The 17352-nt window shown below is 58.1% G+C and overlaps 1 protein-coding gene and 1 long non-coding RNA gene across 3 annotated transcripts in view; one reads left to right on the top strand and one right to left on the bottom strand.

The window, feature by feature from the left end:
- Window positions 1-16615, top strand: part of LOC107182150 — an 18811-nt gene extending 2196 nt beyond the window's left edge. The window contains exons 2-3 of the long non-coding RNA XR_001512879.1: window positions 5550-5556; window positions 16605-16615. This is a non-coding gene — a long non-coding RNA (uncharacterized LOC107182150). The remainder of the gene's footprint in view (window positions 1-5549; window positions 5557-16604) is intronic.
- TBCD (tubulin folding cofactor D) overlaps window positions 1-17352 on the bottom strand; it is a 99902-nt gene that overhangs the window by 5449 nt on the left and 77101 nt on the right. For both annotated transcript variants that reach the window (XM_015560118.1, XM_006753037.2), the window contains exons 21-32: window positions 16202-16224; window positions 12915-12946; window positions 12240-12302; window positions 11053-11129; window positions 9638-9719; window positions 7781-7899; window positions 7364-7452; window positions 6614-6754; window positions 4630-4713; window positions 3847-4014; window positions 3636-3774; window positions 1701-1822 (exon numbers count right to left, since the gene is read on the bottom strand). In XM_015560118.1, coding sequence (XP_015415604.1) covers window positions 1701-1822; window positions 3636-3774; window positions 3847-4014; window positions 4630-4713; window positions 6614-6754; window positions 7364-7452; window positions 7781-7899; window positions 9638-9719; window positions 11053-11129; window positions 12240-12302; window positions 12915-12946; window positions 16202-16224 — 1139 coding nt within the window. The remainder of the gene's footprint in view (window positions 1-1700; window positions 1823-3635; window positions 3775-3846; window positions 4015-4629; window positions 4714-6613; window positions 6755-7363; window positions 7453-7780; window positions 7900-9637; window positions 9720-11052; window positions 11130-12239; window positions 12303-12914; window positions 12947-16201; window positions 16225-17352) is intronic.

Below are 17352 nucleotides of genomic sequence, written 5' to 3'. Positions count from 1 at the left end.
AACACCGCCAATCCCCCCAATGGCACCACCACCCAATCAAAACCCTGCAGGGGGTTGTGAACAATGGGAAGCCCCTTCTGAACTTTGTAAGAAACACAAAGGATCAAGGGAATCCCATCCCCTGGGAAGGAGGGGCAGGAGGCTAACAGCTCCACTTAGAAAGTTACGGTGAAGCTCAGGTTGTAACAAAGCGCAAACAGATCGGAACCGCCCTTTTCTCATCGCACAAGCCCCAGATCCAGCTTCCCAGGAGGCGACAGCTGCGCAGTGACCCCACCAGAGCCAACGCGTGCGCGGGCACTGCCCGGCATCACACAGGGCAGAGCCTGAAACTATAAACCGTCCACAAGAAACCACGAGAGAAAACCTTAAGTCAGGCAGAGACCTCCTAGATGTGACATGAAAAACAGTCCGTGAAAGAACAAGTGGGCACACGGAGTTCATCGAGGTCTGCGGCACCGGCTGAGAGGGCAAGACAGGCTGCCAGTCACACTCTGAGACGCAAGGCCAGCGGCGGGGGGCGGGGACCCCAAGCCCAGCAGCCAGAGAAGCCGAAACAGGCGAAGATCTGAGAAGACCCCAGCACAGAGGACTCCCCACGACCAGGACGCGGCTACACCCCCCACATCCCGCCATCATGGCCACGGCAGCGGTGAGGACAGACTGCAGGGGGCTGTACACAGGGTGCCAAGGGGGCGCTGGGAACGTGCAGCTGGCATCAGCAGGGATGTAAATGGCACGGTCACTTTGGACAACAGTCGACAGTGTTTTTAAAACTTAATACTGTCCAACCACGTGACCCAGCCAGTCCAGCCCTGGCCTTTGCCCAGGAGAAAAGGGGAGACGCCCACGGAAGACGCGCACGGAGGCGCTCACTGCAGCTCCAGCCGGGACGGCCTCCACGGGAAACAGCCCCCGCGCCGCCCAGTGAGCAGAGAAGCTCGGTGCCACCCCGTGCGCCAGACAAGATGCTGGACCAAGGAGCCGGCGCAGAGGGCACACGCGGCAGGAGTCCATGGAAAATTCTGGAAAGTGCCCCCTATGCTGGGTTGGAGCCTTGGGGCCGGGCAGAGGGGAGGAGGGCTGGGGAAGCTCTCGGGGGTGGGGGTTGTCTTGACTATGGTGACGGCCCTGGGGAGGCCAACAGGACTCCAACGGGCACGTTCCACGTGCGTTCACCAGACGTGCTCACATCCGGGCTGTTCACCGAAAGGAGAGACCACGCTGAGCTCTCCTGGAGCTGCACCTGCGCGTCCCCCGGCCGGAGAGCTGACGGCTGCTGCAGGCCCCGCGAGGAGTGGCCCACCGGCCCGGGACCCACCTGCCCAGGACCATGTGGAACTGAGTCCGGCCACAACGCTCTTGGAGGGCTGGGTTCAGGCCCGCAGAGTCCACTCTCTGCCTTCGTGGGAAGCAGTGAGCAAAGCCCTACAGCAAAACGTTTAGAACAAAGACCCTTTTCTCACTGTGATGCCCAGCCCGGCTCACTGAGCGCCTGTGCCACTGCTCAGGGGCCATGGTCCGGGGCCACTACCTGGGGGAGCACACGGGCACCTTGCACTGTCACCTTTACTTCCAACCTGTGCAAACCCCGAATCCCACAGGCCCAGAGTGCAGGCTGCAAGGGGCCCCGAGGGCGGGTGGAGATGCCCCAGCCGGCCGTGTCCATGGCCCTGGCCTGTGCCTGCCACGCCACGTACCTGTCGTTGAGAAGGTTGTCCTCGAAGACCTGCAGGAGGGTCCCACTGAAGCTCTCCAGGGCCTGCGGGTCATTCTGAATGCCCTTCATGTGCGCGAACAGGCTCTGGGTGGAGTGCCTGACCTGCAACACAGGGACCGTCCTCGTCCTCGTCCTGCCGTGAGGCCGCCCCTTCCCACCACCTGCCCCTGGGCCGGTCGCAGCGGCACACAGAGTGCCCGGTGGCAGAGGAGGCTGAGCCCCAGAGGGTAGGGCCCTTGCCAACACCCAGCCAGACCAGCATGAGCCGGACCACAGCAAACACCTGACACGGAAACGCTCCCTCCAGGCGGCAGCACCGCCCGAACCCTCACTCACACGCTATCACTCAATGGATAGCCTCAGTAGGGTGGTCAGGGGCTCCCCGGGAAACAGGGCAGGAGGCCTGAGCGGGGCCTGCAGACTAGAGGAAGGGAGTGACCCCTGCAGAGGAGCCGCACCGAGGCAGCAAGACTGGGAGCAGCAGGCAGCCAGGGGTCCGAGACTGGACGCCAGCAGCCACCAGCTGACAAGGAAGCTGAGAGACGGACGTTGGGGACAGCAGCTCTGACCAGCCCTGCCGCATGCCCAGTGGCCTGGGGCCGGCCACAGCTGGTGTCTGCAGGCAGCTTCCCTCGATCACCAAACGGAGAGGGTGAGCCCGGGAATGAGTCAGCAGAAGCAGAGGACAGACCTAGACCTGCCCCACCCTGTGGGCACCACTTTTAGGACAGAATATAGGAGAATGCTATGACTGATTTTTAAAGACAAAAGCACAATTATAAAGATGAACCTATGATGAACACGCATGAGAAACAGATTTCAGAACAAAGGGAATGACTGGTAACAAAAAATACAATCGGTGAAACCCAAATCTCACAGGGGAGACCAGCGCAGCCGACAGAAAGCTGCGAGGGAGGCAGACCCGGCGAGGACGCGGGCCCAGCAGAGAACAGACGTGGAGGAAGCGGGAGAGCAGGGCAGGCGGGAGAAGATGGGCTGAGACTGTCCCCAAAGTGCCAAGAACTCTGGACCCAACAATTCACAAAACAACGCATCCCCACCGGACCCATCGCAGTGGAACCGAACCCCAGGTGTCACGTCCCACTGCAGCGGCGGAAGTGCGGACAGGCACATGGACCACAAGGACGGAAGTGGGAGGGGCTCCGCAGGTCAAACCGACCCTTTTTAAAAACTCTGAGTCTACTTGAAGGAGAAGTCGTGGTGAGATTGAGAATTAAACCACTGAGGGTTTGTGGATTTCAGAGAGGAAGGGAGAGGGGGAGAGAGAGAGAAACATCAATGATGAGAGAATCATCGACGGGCTGCCTCCTGCACGCCCCACACTGGGAATCAAGCCCACAACCCGGGCCTGTGCCCTGACCTGGAATTGAACTGTGACCTCCTGGTTCCTAGGACGACCACTGAGCCACGCCCGCCAGGCTAAGCCGACACCTTTTGAGGGTCAGGGAGTGTGTGAGCACCACACCAGCAGAAACATGACAACAGAAACTGGAAACACGGCCTCCCCGGGAAACACCACGCACAGAAGGAAAGGAACCCAGAGCACCAGGGCCAGCCGGCCGTGGGCAGGTGGTGGCAAATGTGGCAGCACAGGGCGGGGACCGGACCATAGAGCACGATGGCGGCTGAACTGTGCGCCGGGAACAGGAATTCGCCACAATGTCCCGGCTCCTGAGCTCCCCTCCTCAGAGGTGGGGGTTCCCCAAGCCGCCCTGGGGACCCTGCCCCGGGAGCCTGAGGCCAGGAAAGGAGCTGTGGCGGTGACATGGTTTCCCCAGGGCAGCCCCGGCAGCGCACGTCCCAACCCCATGGAGACGTGCTGCCCCAGCTCCAGGACAAACACCCACCCAAAGCCACTCGATTGGGAAAGAGGCCGGGCCAGACGCATGCTAACCGTGGACTCTGTGAGGCCACCCACGGACACGGCCAGCCCCAGCAGCACATGGTAGCGGTAGGCAGGCAGCCCCAGCAGCTGAGTGATGCGAGGGAAGGCCTGGGATGGTGCGGTCCAGTTGACAGAGGCGGCCTCGGACCTGCAAGAGAGCCACAAGCTGGAGGGGCCTGCCCTGCCGCCCACCGCGATCCGGCACCCGGACCCTCCGTACCTGGGGAAGAGCTGTTCCAGTTCTGCCCGGTGGGGCACGTGGGGGACGGTGGGGCCGGCTGAGCCGGCCGCGTGCAGCAGCGTCATGAACACGTGGGCAGCGTGTGCACGGAAGTGGTCTATCTTCTCGCTGGCCTGCTGGGCCAGGCAGCACATGACCTGCTGGCAGCTGCAAACCAAGAGCCCAACGGTAGCACAGCTCCAACCCGAGGGCGCCCGCGACACGGCTGCAGGTCAGCACGGGCCTGGCTCCCTGCCCACACGGCAGGGCCCCCACCAGAGCTGAGCTGCCCCCAGGAGCCTAAATGCCAGGTCTTGGGTAGAAGCAGTGAGGACACACAGGCTCCAGGTGGGCAGCAGGTGGGGATGGGGCACAGGGAAGGAGGCAGAAAAGACAGGGACAAGAAGGGGGACACGGAAGAAAAGGGCAGGAGGAGGAAGGGAAGGGCGGGCGAGGGCAGGTGGGGCTCGGGAAAAGGGATTTCCACAGACGCAGCAGCCCTGCAGAGGGCATGGAGACGCCGCAAGTGAGGTGCCCAGGGGCAGCCCATGTCCCGGGAACTGACAGGAGAGGGGACAGCCAGGCCCCCAGCTAGAACAGGCACTTAGGTGCAAGGGCCCAAAGCCTGAGGAGTGGCCCCTGCCCTGGCCTCGCCCAGGAATGGCTGTCCCCCTGCCGGCCTGAGCCCCGATGGAGGGAGAGACCTGGGCCTGAGCCGCGGGGTCAGGAGACGGGTCAGGACAGACCCTCTCCAGGCACAGGTGGGTGCACCCCAACACTCACGTGGGAGCGTCGATCAGCTCTGGCTGGTCCCTCCCCAGTAGAAGTGTCAGGTCCATCAGACTGGTCATGGCGGCCTCGCGGACCCTGAGGGACAAGGAGGGACGGGGGGTGGGGGGGGAGAGTGAGGAGACCGCTCCCGAGCTGGAGGTGCCCGTCAGCCTCGTGCGGGAAGGGGACTCGGAGGCCTCACCGGACGCACGTGATCAGAAGCCCCTACGCGCAGCCCTCCCCCGAGAGCGCTTCCTCTGCGACAGGCGGACGAGGACGTGCCCGCAGCCAGCGGGTCCCGGCCAGCGGGCGGGGTGCTCGCAGGAACAGCACTGGTCTTCCAAGAACTTTTAATGCCAAACACGCCCGCCCCACAAAGCTCTGTCCCGCAGAACCTCGAGGGCCTGGCCTTCCTTCCCTGGGAGGACGGGCAGAGCGGCTCCTTCCCGCTGCCCCGGGGCCCCCAGACCAGGGCGCTCTCCACTCGGAACACACTGTCCAGAGCAGCTCCCGGGAAAGGAGACAAACTGATACAACTTGCAAAGCTGCGCTCACACTAGGACTGGCCTAACTCCACAAAGTACATGTTTAACTTGGGACAATGTGCACTCAACCAGGTAGGACACCGCTGGGCCACAGGGAGCATGGATACAACGGCCCCACAGGCCTGGGGCACCCACCCTCCCACCAGGAGTGAATGGGGCCCATCGGGGAGGCAGCCTGTGCTGCTCGGAGTGAAGAGGGGGGCAGGGTGTGGGCCTCAGCCCAGGGGAGGCCCAGGAGGGAGGTGCTGAGTGCAGGCACAGCGTGCTCAGAGGTGCAAGGCGGACGCAGGCCAGAGGCTGACAGGAACGAGTGGCTCAGATGCCAGGGCACAGCCACCGGCAAACCGCTACTCAGGACACATGCTCTCTGGAGGCGCCAGGGAGCAGGCAGAGTGTGGGAGCAGGGAAGACCCCCATCTCTGTGGGCGCAGCACTCACAGGGAAAGGCTGGGGGAGGGACACGGGGACCCGAACCTGCACACACCGCAGGGCCCTCGCCAGCTCCTAACTGGTCAAGCACAGGTGAGGGTCCGCGGTCCTGAAGTCAGCAGCTGGGGGACGTGTGAGCAGGAGGAAGGCCCTGGGGACTGAGGCCCCTCAGCCGGGGCTGCAGACACAGGCCACGCCCTGGGGTGTAGGCAGGAGAAAGGGCCGGCCCAGCCGCTGCTGAGGGCACTCGGCGACCTGGCCCCCCACGTGGGCCTCACGTAAGGAAACCTACCACCTGCTCAAAGGAAATTATACAACCCAAAGCCTCTACAGTTCTGAACTCACAATCTCTGGATTTAGTTAAAAATTAAAAGGAATGTTAAAAAAAAAAGACCGCCCAGCTAGTGTGGCTCAGTGGTTGAGCATCGACCTATGAACCAGGAAGTCACAAGTTCGATCCCCGGTCAGGGCACAGGCCCGGGTTGCAGGGTCCATCCCCAGTGTGGGGTGTGCAGGAGGCAGCCGATCAGTGGTTCTCTCAGCATGGACGTTCCTCTTTCTCTCTCCCTCTCCCTTCCTCTCTGAAATCAATAAAAATACATTTTAAAAAAGGAAGACCAAGTGCTAAAGCGATGAGAGACGACAACAGAAACAGACCCGGGTGCCAGGTGCTGGTGTGATGGGTCGAGTCCTTAAAATAACCTCGAGGAACATGCTGAAGAGAAAAAAGCGGAAACAACAATGACTTTCTGCCAAGAATGAGAATCTCTGAAGACGGACCAAGCACTACAGAACTCGGACCCACTCTCTGAAACACCTTCAGGGGGACTGTGCTCTGGCCCGAGTCATCCTGTCACCCACACGCCCGGCATGCCTGGGCTCTGGCACGACGGGACCCTGGGGGGACCCTGGAGGGAGCCTTCCTCCCTACTTCACTGTGTGCTCTGAAGGCAACCACAGCAGCAGCTGGAAGACCAGGGAAAGCCCACCGCCCTCCTGGACGGGCGCGCAGGCCGCCTCACCACGCGCCCACGTCCCCGCGGCTGTCGGTGGTGTAGTCGCGCAGACAGTCCAGCAGCGTGCTGTAAATCTGGGACACGTTCCCTTTGCACACGACCTCATCCGGGGTCCCTTCTGCTCTCACACCCACAGTTTGGCAAATCCTGGAATTAGAAACAGCTCGTGTCCGCCCGTCCCTCCAGCCCAATGGGCTTCTCCTCACAGGTCACGCTCAGAGCAGACTGGCACCTCCGAGGAGCTCCGACGCCCAGCGTTCCTTCCCGCTACCGCCACCTCTTCTCCGAACCACACTCTCCAGTGTCTACAGCTTAGAGGGCGAGTTGTGCCTGGGCCTTCCTGCCCTCTGTCTGGGCAGAAAGGGGACCGTGTGCCATCGGGGCCTGGACAGCATGTGGGCTCCACACAGCTGGTGGGGGGGGGGGGGGGCGCAGACAGCGCATCCTACACGCATGCGTTTGTGACTAAGCACCAGACACCACGCGCACTGTCCTGCCCTCGTCCTTGGGGTTGCCCATCTTTAAAGTGGTCCCGTGTCCTAAAGGGATGGAGCGAGCAGACCATGGGCTGCATGTTTCCTAGAATTAGGACAGAACTGCTAACAAGCCTGAGTTGGAAATGCTCTTTCCAATCCTTCACACAGAGAAGAAACTAGAAAATAAGGAACAGCGTTTGCCTCTAGCAGACGGGTCACTGAGAACAGGCTCCAAAGGACCAGCTGTGGACCGCCCTGGACTTGGGGGACGGAGACCCACCTGGCGATGGCCTTCACGGCATCCCGCCGGGACTCCGCGAAGCTCACGTCCTCCGAGGAAAGGGTGACGGCTCTTAACCCCACGAGAACCTGAAAGGCAGTGACCAGTCACCCCGACGAGATCCACGCACTTTCCCGCAAGTGGAGGCTCAGCCCTGGTGCTGCTGCCCGAAGGAGCCAAGTGCCTGCCCCGTCCTGGCCGGGACCCTGCGCGCTCTGTCCCGTCATCAGGCAGCAGCTCGGCTGCAAGTCAGGTGCTGTCTGTGGACCCTCCCCAGGGAGAGATTTCAAGTCCGTCTGGGGGTGGACCTGAGAGACACCGGGCAGGGACGTGTGCCACCCGGCCCCACGCATGTGTATGGTCTCACACGCGCCATCGTCTCGCACGGACCCCCTTCCACGCTCAGCTCAGCCTCACCTGCTGGAGCCTGCCTCGCAGCAGGAAGCCAGGGAGGGCGCCCAAGGCCATGGCGAAGCCGCAGCGCGTCATCTCCTCCGGGCTCTGCAGTTCGGCGAGATACTTCTCCACCAGCCCCTCTGAAAAGAAGCCACAGGGTGGGTGACCCACTGCGGCCCAGGGTTTCCTTACCTGCTCTTCACAGACGTTTCAGAAGCAGGAGCCAAATGGCGTCCAGAGAGAGAAGGGAGGAAGGACTCGGGCTTCAGGAGCAGATGTGGTTTCAAAGTGGAATCAATCAAGAGATTTATAGAAATTTTATTGGGTGGTTTTAAGGTTTTCGTGAGCAATTCCAACAAATGATTTCACTTAGAAAAATAACTCCACGAGGGCGTTGAGAATGGTCCACACAGTCGTAATTCTCACTGTTTACTCACTGAGAACACAAATGCTCATTGTGGAGACGTCTTCCTCAAATGCAGGCAAACGCCCTGGCAGGTGGCTCCGTCGCTGGAGCATCGTCCCACACACCAGCAGGTGGCGGGTTGATGCCCAGTCAGGGCACATGCCCGGGTTGCGGGCTCGACCCCCAGGAGGGGCATGCAGAAGGCAGCCAATTGATGATTCTCTCTCATCACTGATGTTTCTATCTTTCTCTCCCTCTCCCTTCCTCTCTAAAATCAATAAAAATGTATTTAAAAAATAAAGTTCCATTTGTTCATACACTACACTGACACCTATGGTGGAACTTAGAGAAGACACCAGTAACAATATGAAAAAACCCACCTCCCTCCCCCCTTACAATTCACATGCGTTTCCAAGGTCATTTCTGAGTGTTATTTCTTTCTGTCTTCAGGATGGTGTGATGCACTTTTCTTAGGCAAAAAGCAAAACTTGATCTTATCCCAATTTTAAAAATAGACGAAATACAAAACATTACTGTCTCTTCAAGTTAAACTGCCCATGGAAAGGAGATCTAGTAAAACACTATTAACTTGGAAAGTCTGACTCATGTTCACATTCAACAACCTAAAACAGCGTTTCCCATGCACCTGAGGGGCTGCACAGCGTGCCCCACGGAGCAGCAGGGCAGCCACAGGCAACATGGCACGTGAGCACGGAGCTTCCTGATAAGAGCAACACTCGTGAGCGGATCCCAGGAACGGCCTCGGCGAGGGGTCAGGGGCGCTGCAGCGTGGAGGGTTCTGGGAAACACGCCGGAGCCGGGCTGTGTGGCGAGGCAGCGGCACGCTCGCTGTCCCCATGAAGAGGAAGGACACGCGCTGGAAACATGCTGCCGTGGTGCACAGAAAATTCTAAGAACACATTTTACCATAAAATACAAAAGCCAGTGACGTCATCGTGCCTGTGGACGGAGCCCCAGGAGAAGCACGGAGCCAGCAGGACGGCAAGCAGACGCTCAGTGCAGAGCCAGGGAGGGGCATCCGAGCCAACTCACAGAGGCAGTGAGAACGAAGGCGATGAGGACCCCAACAGAAGGGAAAGGCAGCTCCCTACACAGAGCTGCAGCCTCCAGAGCCCAGAGCGGGAAGAGCTCCCGTAAAGTGGACGTGAGCAGACGCTGCTGGGACAAGAGCTGACTCCATGCGCTAAACAGGAACGTCGTGTCCCTGGGACGTTCGCACGGGAAAGCCGGCACCGAGAGAGACGTCGGAGCGGGAGACAGCCAGCCTCTCCTGCACAGCCTGCCAGCCTGGGGCGGGAGAGCGGGCAGGCCCGGAGGCGCCAGCGCCCACCCGTCCCTGCTAACCTGCGTGTGCACGCTGCGGTGGAGGAAGGGAGCCGAAACCAAAACCCAGACCCCGAGCTCCCCTCCACGCCCCCGAGGGCCCGAGGGTCAGCACGACAGCCACTCACCCTGCCCAGCGGAGTCCGCCTTCCCCGGCTCCGCCGCGTAGTACTCGCTGCAGAGAGCGGCCAGGGCGGAGACAGCTGCTTCCTAGAACCGAACAGGACAGGAGCGCCTCAGCCTCCCAGGAACCACGGGGGCGGCCGGGCTGCTCCGCAGTCAGACACAGAAATAAACTACATCCTTCCTTCCAGCGCGACTGTGTGCGTCACCTGTCAGGTAGGTAAAACTTTAACATTTTTTGCAGATAATAAACTGAATAGGAAACTTGATTATTTCTTCCAAACAATGCAAACTCCATGTCTTATCACATGAGCAGCTAATAACAGAATGGGCACTTCTCTTTCCCAGCAGAGGTGATGAAGGAAAAGGCATGTGCAACATGGGCAAGAGCTCTGAGCAGGCTGTGCAGGGCCTTTTTAGAGAGGACCTGGGGGCCCAGGGGCCTGGGAACAGGAAGGCCCTCAGCACCGACCCCCAGGCAGAGCCACACGGAGGGGGAGGGAGGGAGTGGGGAGAGCAGGGGGGTGACAGGGACTCCAGGTCCTCTCCTGAACTCCTGGCTACAGAGGGACCTGCAAAGAGCCAACACGAGACTCCTGCGTCCTCTCCACTCGCCAGATCGGGAGCAAGGCCACGGAGCTGCCAGGAAAGAGCTGCTGGGGCCGGGCAGGAGGGCCATGAACGCGGGGAGGGAGCTCAGAACGAGGTGTCACTGGTACCAATCAGGGCAGCAGGCTGCTCCGGGATCACTGCTTCTATGAATGTTATGGGTGTTTTAAAAGGAAAGTTTGCAGCACTGATCCTGAGGCGCTCAAATTCAACTAGTAAAACGGTGCTTCAATCCTACAGAATGGCAAAGTTACCCTTAAAAAGGGCTGACGAAGCCTCCTATAACCCAGCAGAAATGCTGAGACACACAGGAGAGAATTACACCCTCATTTCTTCATCCGCAGTACGAAGCCGAGTCCCTCCCAATGTCCTGGTGATGGTCACTGTGCGGGGAGAGGAACAGTTCTGCACCCCACACCCAGCGGGCCCTCAACCACCGGGACGCACACTCCTTCAGAAACGCCAACTTGGCATGCGTGGTGGGACTGGCATCGCACACGCAGCTTCCACCCCTAAAGCCCTACAGAGCCACAGAGTCACTATCGATGTGCAGGAAAAACGCTAGGCGAACAGGATCAATCCAGAACAGGAACTTAAAAGTTGCCCGTTCTGGTCACCAACAGCTGAGTTCGTTTTCCTGGTTACATGTTACATGGACAACACCATCCAGAAGCCCAAACAAAACTGTGGCATCGTTCAGTTACCCATCAGTGCACAAAAGGGGCCATAACGCAGTCTCTGGAAACAAACGCTAAAGCAGTAATGTCGTTCTCAGCACAGCGCAGCCACTGGGAAACCCCGCTCCCCGCACCTTGATCTGCTGCCTGGAATGACTGGACACATGGTGGAGGTTTCTCAAGGTGTCACTGATCAGCCACTGCCAACCGTCTGTCACAGAAACAGAGAAGACCATTGCCCAGTTAAGAACAGTTAGAAATTAAAGTCAACAACAAACAGATCTTCTACCTCTTAAATCAACGCAGATGGTAAACAAGAGGTGAGTCTGGAGAAAATCTGAACTGAGCTTTCTCCAGGTTGTACAAATTCCAAAGGCCCTTGGTTTAAAGGGGGAAAGTCTCCTTTTTGCTGCTGAAATGCTAGAACTCTTACCATGGGAAATTTCGTTTTGTTTTGTTCTGTGGATCCTCACCCGAGGATACTTTTTCCAACGATTTTTAGAGAGAGTAGAAAGGAGGGGGAGAGACAGAGAGAAACATCGAGGTGAGAGAGACACATCGACTGGTTGCCTCCCGCACGCACCCGACCAGGGTGGCGGAGGCGGAGTACGTGCCCTTTGACAGGAATCAAACCCAGGACCCTTCAGTCTGAGGGCTGACACTCTATCCACTGAGCCAAACCTGGAAAACTTTTGTTCTTTTATTACACCTACCAACTTCAGGTGGTCTTCTCCTGTACCTCTCCCTCAAACAACTCCCTCCAGTCCCGCCCCACCCCCCGCCAATCAAAACCCAAACATTCCACTCAATTAGATCCACCCTCTGGCAACGAATGCTGACCCTACACAGCTCTCCTGAGGCTGCAGAACCAAGGCAGCCACAGGGCAGCCCTCCTCCTGCCTCTTCCTCCCGCCTCTCGTGGCTGCCTGTTCACACAACCAGGAAAGGTCCTGCTTGCTGGACAGGACGGCTGCCCCGGGCACGGGACCTGCACAGGGGCCTGGCCGCTGCCCCCACGAGAGCAGGTTCTCCCACATCCTGCCCCAGTGGCCTTGGCACCTGCTGCTGCCTCCCCCGGTCCTGCGAGGGCCTGCGCCACACCAGGGCTCTGAGGAAGGAGCAGGTCTCAGGGAAGGGAGGGACTGTTTTTGAGGGTGTGTGGCTGATGCCCGTCATTTACAATCGGCTCTGGCAGCAGTTTCAAAGCCAGGATTCCACTACCAGGAAGCGATCACTGTCCTACCAGGCTCATCGTCACTTGCCATGTGGAGCGGTTCTGAAAGAAAAGGCTACACGGTGAGCACTGAAGAAAAGCACTTACCGATTACGGCGTCACCCCTGAAGGGCATCTTGGAAAGGGACAGGTTTTCTATTAAAACGCACACTAGGAGGAGAAAGGGTGAATGCAGGAGGGCACGCCTGTCCCATCAGGACTACGAGCCCCACCGCCCGCCCGCCCGCCTGCTCCTGGGGGAGGCACTCTCCAGGACCTGAGCCCAGGGCATGGTCAGACTGACCTGGCACCTACTCAGCCCACCAGAGAAGCGGTTGAGTCTGAGTCTTCTAGGTTTACTTAAAAATGCGTCAGAAAATCTAGGGATGTTGGCTTCATTTGAGTTCCTTGCAGAGTTTAAATATAATCTAAAAAGTTACTCCTTGCTCTACAGTTAAATGTTGCTGAAGAGGCTAAGATAGCAACACTCGGTCCCTCACCACCATCCCTTCCTGAAAGACACACCATGCCCCTCTCACCCGCCCCATCCTGGCCGCTGCCATTGGGAAGCCCTGGTCCCCGCACCTCGATCTGTTGTCTGGAATGACTGGGCACATGGTGAAGTCAAGTGAACCCCGGCAGCGGGCCAGGCCCGGGGTCCTGGGAAGGGCACGCTCACGCCACGGTATTGAGAGCGGCAAACGCCCTTCGGACTCTCCCCACCCCATGGCGGGGAAGAGGGGGTGCAACCCACAACCCGCAGCCTCCCGTGCTCAGACCTACCTGCTTGTCGCATGAGCTCTCCTCCGAGACCCCTGAAAATTAATACAAAAAGGGTTAAAGTACCTTATTATATAAAACAACATAAAATATCCTCACCAAGTAACAGGTACCACTTCAGGCTCCAAACATTATTAAGATGTCACCGAGCAGCATCTGTCAGGGCACGGAGGAGCTACTTGGGGGCGAGGGCACTTACAAAGGTTTTCATGTGCCAGCAACTGCTCAATGCTCACATACCTTATTTCAACTACTTTTTATATAAAACCTTCTTCATTGAGCAGGTTTTCTGTAAAGCTCGTCTGTGTATTGTTTGGCAAGACCTATACTGAAGAGTGGGTTTCTTTTTTTCTAACTGAACTTTTCCCACTTACAGGTGATGTTCGGTATCACTGTGTATCACTTTTCCTTGTGAGAAGCTGCCTTTTCACAGGAAGAAACGAAAAGACTCCTGGAAGCAGCTCCCAGGTGTCCCAAGTCCTAGCTGGGGCCCCTCTGACTTGCCATTTTCACTGCAGTCCTTCTGGCGTCAATTACATCAAAGAGTCCCACAGATCAAACCCCAACACTGTTCAACTCTCACTTTGTCAAAACTAGAGGAATTTAATGCCTGGCCAGTTTGGTCCCGGGTTTGATTCCAGTCAAGGGCATGTAGCTTGGCTGCAGGTTCCATCCTCAGTCCCTGGTCGGGGGTGCGTGTGGGTGGCAACCAATCGACGTATCTCTCTTACATCGATGTTTCTCTCTCTGTCTCTTCCCCTTCCTTCCACTCTCTGAAAACACCCTCGGGTGAGGATCAACAAACAAACAAGCAACGACAGGAATCTGAGACGCCAGGAAGATGCCGTCATCCAGCCCAGGAAGCATCGCCCTGCCTTCCGTTGCGAACAAAACCCGAGAGGAGAGCCTGGCTATCTTGCCGGCTCTCAGTCACATCAAATCGATGTCTAACGCCGACAACAGGAAACTGGTGAACACGAACGTAAGAACCACTCGCGAAGACAGAACATCGCTTCACCAGACTTTGGCTTCTGGCCCAGACAGAGAAGGGGACCCAGATTTGCTCTCTGCCTTAAATATCAGAGACGTGGATGGAGCAGATGAAACCGTTTCAGAGGCTGGAAAACGGAGGTCTGGGAAGAGGAACACCGGGCACAGCTGGGAATACCCAGCTCAGCGAGTGCAGCGCCAGCTGGGGGGAGGAGGGGTCCAGTGTGAGCAGAAAGGGTCCCCGTCCTACACCTGCAAGCTCAGAGGCAGCCTCACCAGCTCAGGGACCAAAGGTTACCGCACAGAACGGTCTGAACAGCCCGTCCTCACCAACAGCAGGTCACGGCGGGGTCACGTCCTGGGCCTGCAGCTTCCCTGACAAAGGTCAGCCTTCACCTCAAGTGAGCCTACGGCCTTTGTGCATCTGCGATAACAAACCTCCGGAACGTCAGAGGAATCTCCGTTTCAGAGCCCGCAGGGCCCTCCCAGAGCACGAGACTGCAGAACCCCTCGCTGCTATCTCGCTGCCTCATAGCATCTCCATGTGCTGTAAAGGGCATCGACTGTCCGGTACCTGCCGCTGGTGTGAAAGAATGTGTCTTGCCGGTTTACTCTTATCCAGCTCAGAGATTTCCCCGCTCGGCTCTCTCCCGTCCCCCTAATTTACCAGTGGATTTCATGTGACCCTACTTTCATCTCCTCCTTTGATTCTCATGTTTCCAATAAGCTGCTAAACTACCTTTCTCCGGAGCATTTTCTCAATCTGTTGAGATTTTGCTTCCCAGAAACTGTCATCAGTTTGGCTCCAATAAACTCATAAAAATTCTCTACAGGTTTGGATATTCCTGATGTCGACACCCGCATGGGTAAGGCCGGTCTGACCCCTGCACAGGCCCAGGCTCTCAGGAAAGCTGGAGGTGGTAAGAGATGTCAAGAACAGAGAGGCTGACGTGCACAACCCTGCACCGAAGGGTTGCAGGTTCAATCCCTGGCCCTTCTCAGGGCACGTGTGGGGGGCAATCAATCTATGTGTCTCTCTCATACCACCCCCCCCCGCGCGCTCTCTCTTCCTCTTCCCTCACCCTCCCTTCGCTCTTTCTGAAAATCAATGGAGAAAATACCCTTGAGTGAGGGTTAATGACAACAACTACAAAAGCCACTAAGAATGCCCTGGCTGGTGTGGCTCAGCTGGGCAGCGTTCCATGCGCTGAAAGGTTGCTGGTTCAACTCCCCTCAGGGCACATGCCTGGGTTGTGGGCTCAATCCCTGGTAGGCGTGCAGGAGGCAGCCAATTGATGTTTCACTCTCACATCGATGTTTCTCACTCTCTCCCTCTCCCTTCCTCTTTCTCTGTTAAAAAAAAAAATCAATAAAATTAAAGTCACTAAGAAAAATGAATAGGCAAACCACAGACAGGGAGAAAATGCTAGGAAATCTTCTATGTCTACAAAGAGCTCATACCCAGGATATATAAGAACGCTGACAGCTCAGTAAGAAGAAGACAGATCATGAGATTATTTTAATGAGCAGAAGACCGGAAGCGTCTCTTCTCAGAAGACAGAGGAGACGTGAAGGCGCCTGGTCCCCGGGAAACACACGCCCCACGGGGCTGGCTCGTCAAGGAAGCCCAAGGAGGATGCGGAGCAGCTCTCGGCCGGCAGGAGGAACATGTCACAGCCGCTTCGGGGAGGCCTCCGTGTCTTAGAAGCAGAGAGGACCAGCCCAGACGCCCATCGCCTGAGAGCAGGCTGCAGGCTGCAGACGGGAGGAGGAGGGCATGTCAAGCGACATGCTGCCTTACTGGGGCCACAACCGCACGCGCCTCTGGGCCCCCAAACCCATCAGATTCCACACTTCAACCAGCAAGCGTCACGTCAACCTCCACACACTTAGAAGACCAGTAGGTTAGACCTCTCAGTTCTTAACGGGAAATGACTGTGACACACACTCAAATCAACGAGCACAGAAGAGACCCCGCAGGGCAGCCGGACAGGAGTCCACTCAGCGCTGAGGTGACCCCGCAGGGCGGCTGGACAGGACCCCACTCAGCGCTGAGGTGACCCCGCAGGGCGGCTGGACAGGACCCCACTCAGCGCTGAGGTGACCCCGCAGGGCGGCTGGACAGGACCCCACTCAGCGCTGAGGTGACCCCGCAGGGCGGCTGGACAGGACCCCACTCAGCGCTGAGGTGACCCCGCAGGGCGGCCGGACAAGACCCCACTCAGCTGAGGGGTTACAGACCAAGCAGTGCGCTTACTCAGTAAGACAAAACATAAGACTCTCGGGTTCGTAGAGCTTACCTGTATAACTGACGATCATAAAGCTAAAATTAAAAACAGAAAGTTCTTCAGTTAGATAGGTCTCTTGGGTTTTGAAAGTCGGTAAGTCATATTAACAGTGAGAAAGCAGGGACGGATCCTGCTTCACTCTCTGCAAGCGCCTCCCTCAGCCTCCTGCTCCTTCTCTCCTTTAATCCTCACGACAGCCTCACTTGGGAGGGAATCCAAGGCACGGAGAGGGTGGCCAGGCGTGAGGGGTCCAGGACTGACCGAGCCGTGACCATCCCCCAGACGGCCACTTGGGCAGAAAACAAAGACCACCAACCAGGGAGCCTGAGGCTCTTTCTTCCAAAGCCCTGGAAGCACCTCCCAGCATCGCCACCTCGGCTACAGGGACTGTGCTCACATGGTCCTTTCACCCCAGAACTACAGGGAGGAGGGCCCACCCACACTCTACAGAACGAGGGGGCGCGTGGCCCCCGTCTGAGTCTCTGTGCTCTCCGGCGCTCACGCTGCCCTGACAGCGGGAGGGAAACAGGCCAGGCTCCTTGTAGAGTGACAAGTGTAAGTAAAAAGACCAATGGCAATGGCTTCGCCAAATCACACAGCAAGCTCACGGCACAAACAGGTAAGAGGCGAAGACCCAGTGTGCATTCTTATATAAAAACACGGAAGTCTAACGAGGACAACAAACAGTGAAGCCATCTAAAGCCGCATCCTGACTCGGAGGGTGTCCTGTAACGGAGACCGTAGCTCATAGGTTCCCTCTTTTGAATCACAGGAGCCTCTGAGAAGCTGAAAACTCGGAAAGCCCACAGCCCTTCTCCGCGGAGAGTGCGCCACACTCGGGCGTAACTTCAGACTCAGGACGCCCACCACGCAGGCACACGGGATCCAAGGCCTTCGTGCTGCCTGGACAGGAGGGCAGTAGGCCTGTGAGCTGCCTGCACCGGCCAGACTGCCCTTGGGACTCGGCCACACGAGAGGAGATGCTCTTCCCTCCCCCGCAATCCAGAGGAGCCGGCCCACGGAGAGCGGAGAACTGCTCCCCAGCTGACAGCCCAGGGCTGCACTGCCCAGGGCTCAGCCTTGCAGGGAGCTTCCGGTCCTGAGCCCGGCCTTCAAACAGGCTGAGGGTGGAGAGAGCTTGAGGTCAGGCGGACGCCCTCAGC

The sequence above is a fragment of the Myotis davidii genome, unplaced genomic scaffold, assembly GCF_000327345.1.
Source record: "Myotis davidii unplaced genomic scaffold, ASM32734v1 scaffold211, whole genome shotgun sequence".
NCBI lineage: Eukaryota > Metazoa > Chordata > Mammalia > Chiroptera > Vespertilionidae > Myotis > Myotis davidii.
Note: the sequence above shows the minus strand (reverse complement) of the source record. Positions and strands in the feature narration are given on the sequence as shown.